Consider the following 11,018-nt stretch of genomic DNA (forward strand, 5'->3'; position numbering starts at 1 on the left):
TACTGGGAAATATCCAAGATAATTCCAGCTTCTGTGGGAGAATGTTTACAGAGAACTGTGGTGTCCTGTATGATGTGGCTAACCATCATTTGCCCAGATTCAGGTACATTTGCGCTTTATTTGCGGAGGCACAGGGCAACGATTTTGCCCTGCGCCCCCGCAAATATTTTGCGCTGCCCTCGATTCACGGAGCAGTAGCTCCATAAATTGTGAGGGCGCGCCGGCAAAATTGCCCGGCGTAAGTGCGCGCAATGTAAATGATCCCGCCGGGGGCGGGAATCATTTAAATTAGGCGCGCTCCCGCGCCGAGCGTAGAGCGCATGCTCCGTCGGGAAACTTTCCCGACGTGCATTGCGGAAAATGACGTTGCAAGGACGTCATTTGCTTCAAAGTGAACGTGAATGGCGTCCAGCGCCATTCACGATTCACTTACGCAAACGACGTAGATTTTAAATATCGCGACGCGGGAACGTGGGTATCCTATAGCATTGGCTGCGCCTGCTATTAGGATGTGTAACCTTACGCGAAACCCGACGTATGCAAACTACGTAATTTGCGTACGCAGGGCCCGCGCAACATTGTGAATCGGCGTAAGTATGCAATTTGCATACTATACACAGATCACAATGGGAGCGCCCCCTAGCGGCCAACGCAAGAATGCAGCCTAAAATCTGCGTGGCATAAGAGCCTTATGCCACGCAGATTTTAGGCTGCAGTCGGCGTAGCGATGTTCCTGAATCGGGAGCATTCGCTACGCCGGAGCAAGTAAGCAATTGCGCTGTGTAACCTATGGTTACACAGGCGCAATTGCTTCTTGAATCTGGCCCATTATGTTTCCAGCATTTCTTCATAGTTTATGGCATATATACTTTCAGATTGGTGTTGGACTGCAGTGTTTAGTTCCAATTTAATGAAAGGTGTAATTTTCATGTTTTGCTCACTGCACTGGTTTGCATGCTAATCTTTAGCACAGCCAGGTAATAAGCATTTTTAGGCAATCCAACCATATATTGCTCTTGGTTTTCTGCCACACAGAAGCTAGCTGAAAATCATCCATGTTCCATAGAGAATATTGTGAGCCTATACGTGAAGCAGAGTAAAAACCACAATTATTTTGAGATCTTTTGTTATGATCTTTAACTCCATATCTCTGACTTTTTTCTGTCTCCCAGGCATCAATACAGACACGAGTCTAGCAATACTGGGACAAAAAGGAAACGCAATGAAGATATGTAAATTTCAAGGCACTTCTTATTTGATACTGTGTGACCTGTATTTAATTGTAAATGTTATGTGGATATTAGAAGTATTTTTACAATGCAGTTTGCATCCTTTAATTTAAAGTGTTACAAAATCCAGTGCCGACATCTGAATTTTCCAGTAGATCCTTACATTTATTTTCTTGTCTTGTGTCTGTACAATTTGTGAAAAAGTAAGCTTGATAAATGCTTTATTTTCTAGATACTGGGTATTTAATTTTTTTCACATAAGATGTTTAACCAATTTTAGCCCAGGCCAATTCTGGCATTTCTCTCCTGCATGTAAATATTTATTTGATAAAAAGAAAAATGAGAACCGGCGCCAATAAAATATTCTAATGCAGCACCAAAAATTCGTGAAAACTAATAAGGCATAAATGAATAGTTAAGGGCGCAATTAGAACATGTGCTAAATTCAATATTAAAGTGCATAAGTGTCAAAAGCCAAAAATAAAGGCAAAATTGTCTGAGAGATATATAAAAAAAACAATATAATAGTTTGAGTCTTCTATATAAACTCAAACACTGTGCTTCCTAAAGTGCAACGTGCTTCAATCCTTGTAAATAGTGCTTCACCCGAAGTGACATATAATTGTATTCACCAGATATCTTTGGCCATAAAGTGACCACCAGGCATGTACAAATGAAAGGAATCCTTCCTCCATGGGCTATGCTCCTTCAAGCCTCACACAAGCATTTCTCACTGCTTTCAGGAATTAGCCCAGGCTTCACTCCAATCATTAATGGTATGAGATGATATAATCCTCAATCAAAATGAACTCTTGTGTATTTATCCGCAGATCCCTTCCGATCGATCTGCAAAGTTTGGCTCCAGCATAAATGAGCCACAGAAAGGCATAGATGATGTAATACAGTCTTTTAAAAGCACTTATAGCAGGTTACAGCGCAGCTATGAGAGGAGGCAGAGGCTGGTCTGTCACTGGTGTGTGAAATGAGAAGCGCGGCGTGCGTCTCGGCTGTCTCACTGGGGGCGGAGAGCTCCTGCATCAAGCATGTCAAGCCTCATGTTTTATGCATTTCACGCTTGTGCGTGCATCATTATTTCCTGATGACGCGTGCACGAGCATGAAATATATATATCTCAGAAACCCTAGAGAATAAAATGGCGGTCGTTGCAACTTATGATGGGTTCACACTATGTACGGCCACGGGGCACAGCAGGGGGTCCGGTGCGTCCCTGTTTCAGGTCCAAATATTTGCCTGAATTCAGACCTAAAACTAAGCTAAAGACGCACAGGACTATTCTGCTGTGAGCTCCACGGCCACCCCGGAGATGTGTGAAGTGGCTCCATAGAGAGCCGGTCCCACTCTCCTGACATGCAAATTGGACGCAGAGAAAACCCACATTCAATTCGCAATAGTGTGAACTCAGTCTAATGCTGTAAGTGGACCAACTGGGCTAAGCTCTTAGAGTGCATTGTTTGTACTGCTGCTTGCCTTTTGAATTTCTCACTTTCCATTGGTTTTACTGAAGAGGTTAATGCTGAAGGCCTGAGTGCTGACAATATCGGTTGCGTGGAGTGTCACACATGTTCTCTTTTCTGTCATTCAGCACCGTAGAAGCTGTTCTTGCTTTGCAAAGGGCCACAAGAAACTTTGATCTCCAGTCTGCATCTGCTCCTAAGACAGGCTGGTAGGTTAATTGGCTTCTGTATAAATTGTCCTTCGTATGTATATGTATGAATTTGAGTTGGAGACTTTAGATTATAAGATCCTTTGAGGGCAGGAACTGATATAAATGTACAATATATATGTAAAGTGCTGCGTAAATTGTCGGTGCTATACAAATACCTTTAATAAATAGTATATACTGCCCATCTACAGTGGCTTAGGTCACTTCCAGCCATCTAAATCTTACTGACTGGCTGTCTGGGTTATGAGTACCTGAGGCCTTACCTCATACCCTGAACTTGGCTGCTCCACTGCAACATGCCCATAGATACAGTACAGAAGGCATGGTTACCCCAGCTCAGACTACCATATCTGCTCCAGGGGTGTTCGTTCTATGCTTTCTGAAGGCATCTACAATTGGGTTATCCCAGGATTAGAAGGTCCATCTAGAGATGGGAGGCCAGGGGGGAAAAAAATGTTTTTTTTTTTGTTTTTTTTCCAAAGCTGTTTTTTTGCTGGACAAAAAAAAAAGTGGGGGGGGGGGTGGAATATGTTACAGAACCAGCTCTTGAGGGAGTGTATATTCCACATCTCTAAATCCGGGTACACACGATCAGATTATCGGACAAGTTTTTTGTTGCATATCGAAAGTGAAGAGGTAACACAACATACGAAGCTTCTCATACGACCAAATTCAACTTCAGAAGTAATGTAATGTGTCAAATTGTTTTGTATGTTTTCTCTCGTTATTGAGCATGCGTAGTCTTGCGCTTATAATTTTTTTCGGACAAAAACTGTACTTATTAAACGAAATCGGACATTGTGTTCACATACGACAAAAAAATGTATAGCCTGCACATCAGTTTTTGTGGTCCGAAAATTCGGAATCAGCCGTCGAAAGCATTGTACTAACGATCCGAAAATCGGCAGATCGGATGAATCTTTCCTTCCGATGTAAAGAGATTAATCTCCAGATGTAAAGAGCTCCCCCTTGTCCTCTGTGATGACCTTAAAGTGAATAACTCAACACCAAGTTCCTTATATGGCCCACTTATGTGAGCTCCTCTATACCTCTTATTGGTTTGGTTCAATGCAAAGATAAGTAATATGTCTATATTATGGTATTCAAACCATATAATATGAAAGACTTCTGAGATTTTATGTTAAATTATTGCAACTTCCTGTAGGCTCAGCTGAAGTCAGACAAGCAAATCCTGGAATGTAATGTAGTTCTCAAACAAGAAAAATCTGCATTGCTGCCACTAGGGGACAGGCGCCAGTTTAGTTTGCATATCCCTGGTCTACTGTATCCCAACAATCAATTAGCAGACCTCCATCTGTTGCAGAACTACAAGTCCCATGAGGCATAGCAAGACTCTGACAGCCACAAACATGACACCCAGAGACAGAGGCATGATTGGACTTGTAGTTTTGCAATAGCTGGAGGTCCGCTAATTGCATATCCCTGCAGTAGATAGTTTGTCCTCTCAGGCCCTAAAGTGATTGTAAAGTCAAATTTTTTTTCTATAAAAATAACCTACATGTTATACATAATTGCTCTGTGCAGTGATTTTGCACAGGGCAGCCAAGAGCCTCCTCTTTTGTGCTCCTGGGCCCTCCCACCTGTTGAGTGCCCCCACAACATCAGTCCTGGACAGCCGAGACACCCATGGACATCACTGGGGCTCAGGTAAATACTAGGGGGGCTTCTGCACACAGAAGGCTTTTTGTCTAAATGCATTCAGATAAAAAAGAAAAAAAATTACTTTACAACCACTTTAATGCATAAAGATAAAAAAAAAAAAAACTTCTGCCTTTACAACCACTTTGACAGGTAAGAGGGTACATTTGACAAATTCCTATTAATGTTTTCCACATCACAGCATATTTTCCCATAGCATGGTCGGTAAATAGTTTTTTTGCTTTCGCCCTCTGATTAAAATGTTGAGACCAACATCTGGAGCTTGGAAACATTTCCACAGTGCAATTTTTGCTGAGGGCAAAGCTGCAATTTGCAAACATTGTGAGAAGAAATAATATTTTATTAAACACACACTCACCTGTCCCAGGGTTCAGCCGCCTGAACCCTCACTTCTCACCCTCGCATTACAAGTGTGGGCACCAGGCTGTGACAGCTTGCGGCTTCACCGCCGAGTGCACACTGCACATGCATGAGTCACGCTGCACCTCCTCAGTGTCCAGGCAATCTTCTGGGACCTGGGACGTGTCCCAGAAAATTGCAGGGAGAGAGGGGGGAGAGAAGTTCTGCTTGATTCGCCTAGGTGACCAGAGCGAAAGTGGGAGCAGGTACCTGTCCAAACTAAGCATCTGTTTCAGAGTTCCAGCAGCTCAAAATTGCACCCACTCTTTGGGGTATTTCTTAGTTGGGGCTGGAAGCATACAGTCATTTAAATTGAATAACACTGGGACTTATTTACTCACTTGCCGACCGCCGCACGACCATATATATGTCGGCAGAATGCCACTGGCAGGCAAAAGGGCATACCTGTATGTCCCTCCCTCCCAGCGGGCGGGGGGCATGATCGCACGCTCCTGCGGTGGTCCGCATAATTACAAGAGCGATCCGTCCTGAGGGGGAGGCCAATGTTTCATTAATTGCTCCTGACGAATGAGCTGCTTCCTCTGTGAAGTGTAAACACAGACGGAGGAAGTGAGGTCATCTCTCCTCGTACTTCCTTTTTTGTTTGGGAGCCGAAGAGAGAAGACGTCTCACAGTTGCACAACACTACACTAACACACAAATCACCCCCCAGTTAACCCGCGCACCCCCTTTCACAGTGACACCAATAGCAGTTCATTTTTTTTTACTGATCACTGCATCTGTGTCATTTGTGACTGTAAAAAGTGTTAGGCTAATTAGTGGTAGGCCCTGTAAGGTCTTGGGTCCCCCCCAATAAAGGTTTAACCCCTTGATTGCCCCCAGTTAACCCTTTCACCCCCGTCACCAGTTTTGCTAATAGATAATTTTTCTGACACTAGTTAGCCAGTTAGTTATTTAGGTTCACCGTCAGGTTTTTATAGCGTCAGGTACCCCCATATATTACCTAAAAAGGTTTTAACCCCCTGATTGCCCCCTAGTTAATCCTTTCACTCCCTGTCACCAGTGATCACCGTATAAGTGTCACGGGTGATGCTAGTTGGTTATTTAGGTTCACCGTCAGGTTTTTATAGCGTCAGGTACCTCCATATATTACCTAATAAAGGTTTTAACCCCCTGATTGCCCCTTGTTAACCCTTTCACCCTGTCACCAGTGATCACCATTTAAGTGTTACGGGTGACGCTGGTTAGTTCGTTTTGTTTTTTATAGTGTCAGGGAACCCGCGGTTTATTACCCAATAAAGGTTTAACCCCCTGATCGCCCGGCGGGTGATGTCAGTTAGGTTTTAGGGTCTTAGATTAGTGCCAGTAGTGCTAACACGCACCATTCACCTCCCTTAGTAGTATAGTATCTGAACAGATCAATATCTGATCTATACTAGTGTCCCCAGCAGTTTAGGGTTCCCAAAAATGCATAGTTAGCGGGATCAGTGCAGATACCTGCTAGCCCCTGCGTTTTTGCCCCTCCGCCCAGCCCAGCTAAGTGGAGGATTGATCGATCAATGTCACTTACAAAACACTAAACACATAAATGCAGTGTTCGCAGAGTCAGGCCTGATCCCTGCGATCGCTAACAGGTTTTTTTTTGGGAGCGTTTGATACAGTTGCTGACAGTCAAGGACCTTTATTTCCTCTGAGTATCACTACTGTACCAGTAAATTTAGAGACCAAAATGGCAAATCGAAGGTACAGTAGCGAAGAGGCCTACATGTTTCTGAGCATGACGGATAGTGAAGAGGAAGTCGCTCATCTGTCAGATTCAGGCTCAGAATATGATCCTGTAGACGGCAGCGTCTCCCTGACAGATAGCTCTGACGACGGAGTTGTGGTCCCTGCCAAGTTCAGGTGTACCCGACCCCGTTCTGCTGTTGTTGAGGTGCAAGAACCACAGGGCTCTCGTATGGAGCAAAGCAGGACTAGTGCCGCTCATCCTTCTGGTGAACTGGCAAGCACCAGCGGCCTAGTACACCCTGGTCGTACATCCATCACTGCAGTATCATGTGGTGAGTCCCATAAGTGCAGTTCAAGCTGGTGAGGTGGCTAGCACATCTAGCATCCCGCTGCCACCGAGAAGACAAAGACAGGCCCATAGTGCCAGTCCTGCAGAATTTGCTAATCCTAATTGGGAGCCCACCACTTCTGCGGCACCTGTACTTCCCCCATTCACTGGCCAACCCGGAATTAAGGTGGGAACAGTTGATTTTACGTCACTTGATTTTTATTTGACGTTTTTCATTGAAGATCTCTATAGATCTATTGTGGACCAAAGCAATTTGTATGCTGGTCAATTCATCGCCGCTAATCCCCAGTTGTCCTTGTTAGCCTCGTTTACTGCTGATCTACATTGATGAGTCCCCGATTACGTTTTCTGGCCACTTGTCTTTCAAACATTATCTTCCCAGCAAGCGTGCCAGCTATGGGGTCAAGATGTATAAGCTCTATGACCGGGCAACAGGCTATAAATATAGTTCTATGGTTTACGAGGGAAAAGACAGTCACATAGAGCCAGAGAACTGCCCAGATTACATAGGGAGCGCTGGTAAAATAGCGTGGGAGTTGGTGTCACCCTTATTCGGAAAGGGGTACCTTTTGTATTTGGACAATTATTACACGAGTGTGACACTTTTTAGTCACTTGTTTGATCATCAGATTGGCGCATGTGGCACCGTGCGATCTAATCGCCGGGGCTTACCCCCAGCAGCTTGTAGACTCCTGTCTTAGTCTAGGGGAGAGAGCCTGTTGTAGTGTAATAATTTGCTTGCTGTGAAGTAGAGGGATAATAAGAATGTTTTTGGTCTGTCCTCCCTTCACGCAGACACAACGGTCCAAATTCCTACGGCGACTGGTGTTGTGGAGAAACCCCTGCTGTGTCCACAAATATAACTAAAATATGGGAGGGGTGGACCTCAATGACCAGTTGTTGGCGCTGCACCTAGTTGCCCGTAAGGCCAGACGCTGGTACAAAAAAGTGTCTTTAACTACTTGCCGACCTGCCGCCATCATTTTACGGCAGCAGGTTGGCTCCCCTGCGCGAGAGCCCGTAGCTATACGACACCCGTGCGTGTGCCCGGCAGGCACGATCGCCACTGGGCACACGCGATCGCTCGTTACACAGCTCCCGGTCCTGTCAAAGAGAGAGATGCTGATCTTCTGTTCATACAATGTATGAACAGAAGATCGGTCATTTCCCCTAGTGAAGCCACCCCCCCTACAGTTAGAACACACCCAGGGAACATACCTAACCCCTTCCCCACCCACTAGTGTTAACCCCTTCACTGCCAGTGGCATTTTTATAGTAATTCAATGCATTTTTTTTTTTTTTTTTTTAGTTAAATTATATGGGCAAAAAGAAAAAAATACAACACATACAGACAGTTTCCACTATTAACAGGTCACTGACATACAGTGCAATTCTGGAATTGCAAGAGTTACACAACACCCAGAACAGGAACCTCCAGACGATGAGCAATTATCGCAGGTCCTCAGCAGTGAACATGCCCTTAGCTCTCCGCAGTATGGAGTCCTTGCTGGCATCGTATGGGTGCTCTTTCAAAGGAATTTCAAGCACGGCTGGAATGGAGAGATTGTGGGCATCGATGGCATGGCGAATCATCTCAGCAATGAACTGATTGATCAATATGATTCCAATATCATCACGCTGCAGAAAACCCCGGAAGGTCTCCTCTATCTCCGTCACACTCGTCTCCTTCTCCACCACCAGGAAATTCAGTTTCCGGTTCTTGTTCAGCTCTCCGACCCCTCCCAGTAAGAAGCCGGTACAAGTGTCCTCGTCCCTGATCACATCGATCAGCTTTCCCCGGGCCATACCCGCCATGATCAGTCCGCTGTCAGCTGAATACACACCACCCGCCTCTGTCCTCGGAGCCGAGGAGTGTCATGTCTAATCCAATGCATTTTTATAGCACTGATCGCTATAAAAATGCCAATGGTGTCAAAAGTGTCCGCCATAATGTGGCAGTACCGAAAAAAAATCGCTGATCGCCGCCATTACTAGTATAAAAATAAAAAAAAACACATTAATAAAAATTCCACAAAAATACCCCCTATTTTGTAAACGCTATAACTTTTGCACAAACCAATCAATAAACGCTTATTGCGATTTTTTTTAACGAAAAATATGTAGAAGAATACATATCGGCCTAAACTGAGGAAAAAAAAAATGTTTTTTTATATATTTTTGGGGGATATGTATTATAGCAAAAAAATATAATTTTTTTTTCAAAATTGTCGCTATATTTTTGTTTATAGCGCAAAAACTAAAAACCGCAGAGGTGATCAAATATCACCAAAAGAAAGCTCTATTTGTGGGAAAAAAGGACGCCAATTTTGTTTGGGAGCCACGTCGCACGACCGCGCAATTGTCAGTTAAAGCGGCGCAGTGCCGAATCGCAAAAATTGCTCTGGTCTTTGACCAACAATATGGACGGGGGTTAAGTGGTTAAGAGATTGGTGTACTGGGAAAGATTTGGCCTGAGGATTGCCAAGTCCCCTGTATACTCTATCCTGTGCTGAGACCTGAGTGGATGATAACTGAATATCTATCCTCAGAGGCATAGATTGCCTTGAGGAGACCCTCCATGTCTTTGGCTGGGAAGAGATGTCCCCCAGATCTAGCCTCACAAAGACTATCCTGGTCAGAATCCTCTCCTTCCTCTTGAGAGCTCTGGTCCAAGGCCTCTACCTCTTCCTTGGAGTAACCGAGCGCCGGTCCCTGGGATCTCCCCTGTATTACTTGCCGAGGTTCCCTCCAGAGAGGGGGAGCTTTCTCTACCTAAGGGGGCTCAACTGCAGCTCTGAAGGGTGGCTAGCATCTCAGACTGTAGTGCTTGGCACTCCTTCATAGCCTGCACTGTCTCCTTGCCAGCTAATTTATAGATGCATCTAAAGCAAAAGGGTTTTGCGTGTTCCTGTGGGAGTTTTTTACATTACAAATCCCACAACGCTTAGATTTACTAGTGGCTTTGGACCTAGACCTACTGGTCATCCTCTGGGCAGGGCATTCAGTCTCTGTAAAATAACAAATAGACCCTGTATAAGCCATTACCCATTGGTTGTCCTGTAGGGGAGAGGGAAATAGGGCTACCCCAAAACAACTCTCCCCCCACCAGCCGGATCACTCACCCCCCCCCTGTGGTGACCTCTGACGCTGCCAGAATTGGTCCGTCCTCCTCCATTCCACTCAGGCCGGCCCACCCGACCGGGTAGGATCACTTGGGGTGGATCTGATTGACACAGGACCGTGGACCCCCGCTCTGTTCCCGCTTTTGTATGCGCTCGTCCACCGCCATTTTGCCGAAGCCCAGCGCACCGGAAATGACTTCACTCCGGCACGCCATCAGCCTCTGGACATGCGCACTGGGCACCCAACGGCAAAAGGTGGCAAAGGAAGGGGATTCCATGGCTCCGCCGGGCCATCCTGACTCGGGATCCATGCCTGAACCCCTGCGCACCGGAAGAAACTTCTGCATCTCCCTAGAGGGATATACCAGTGGCTCCTCTTCCCACCCACCACTGTCAGGTAGTGGGAAGAAAGGTCCCTGGGGTTAAGGCAGTGTTTCTCAATTCCAGTCCTCAGGCACCCCCAACAGGTCAGGTTTTCAGTATTTCCCTCAGATGAAAAGGCTGTGGTGATTACTAAGGCAGTGAAACTGATCAAATCACCTGTGCAAAATAATGGAAATCCTGAAAACCTGACCTGTTGGGGGGGCCTGAGGACTGGAATTGAGAAACACTGGGTTAAGGACACCCTCACCGTGTCCAGTACCACAAGTTTATCAGGTGGGGGTTCTTGAAACACTGATCGTGTACTCCCCCTGAGAATGTATGGAAAGGGAGATGCCCCTTGAAAAGAGAAAAAGCTCTGTTGGACCCTGCAGCCCCCACTGGCTGCACTTGGTCTGACATTCTAGGGGGGGGGGGAAGATGTTGGTCCCAGACCTTGGTCTTAAAAAAAATAGAAAAAAATAAATTGTTTCGCTGCCATCCTG

At 45.5% G+C, this 11,018-nt stretch overlaps 2 protein-coding genes across 2 annotated transcripts in view; one reads left to right on the forward strand and one right to left on the reverse strand.

Moving 5' to 3' along the window:
- The window catches only part of CENATAC (centrosomal AT-AC splicing factor), a 41,311-nt gene extending 39,849 nt beyond the window's left edge, over nucleotides 1–1,462 (forward strand). Inside the window, exon 11 of the mRNA XM_040325425.1 lies at nucleotides 1,173–1,462. Coding sequence (XP_040181359.1) covers nucleotides 1,173–1,236 — 64 coding nt within the window. The 3' untranslated portion in view covers nucleotides 1,237–1,462. The remainder of the gene's footprint in view (nucleotides 1–1,172) is intronic.
- Nucleotides 1,463–8,378: 6,916 nt separating this feature from the next.
- On the reverse strand, nucleotides 8,379–8,905 carry LOC120916070 (V-type proton ATPase subunit F-like). The gene has a single exon (XM_040326905.1). The coding sequence runs from the start codon at nucleotides 8,843–8,845 to the stop codon at nucleotides 8,480–8,482; it is 366 nt and encodes a 121-aa protein (XP_040182839.1). The 5' UTR covers nucleotides 8,846–8,905; the 3' UTR covers nucleotides 8,379–8,479.
- Nucleotides 8,906–11,018: the final 2,113 nt, after the last annotated feature.

The sequence above is a fragment of the Rana temporaria genome, chromosome 10 (assembly GCF_905171775.1).
Source record: "Rana temporaria chromosome 10, aRanTem1.1, whole genome shotgun sequence".
In the NCBI taxonomy this organism is placed as follows: Eukaryota; Metazoa; Chordata; class Amphibia; order Anura; family Ranidae; genus Rana; species Rana temporaria.

What these genes read in the sequence shown, in the direction of transcription:
- LOC120916070 (XM_040326905.1), bottom strand. Translation starts at nt 8,845, where the DNA reads ATGGCGGGTATGGCCCGGGGAAAGCTGATCGATGTGATCAGGGACGAG.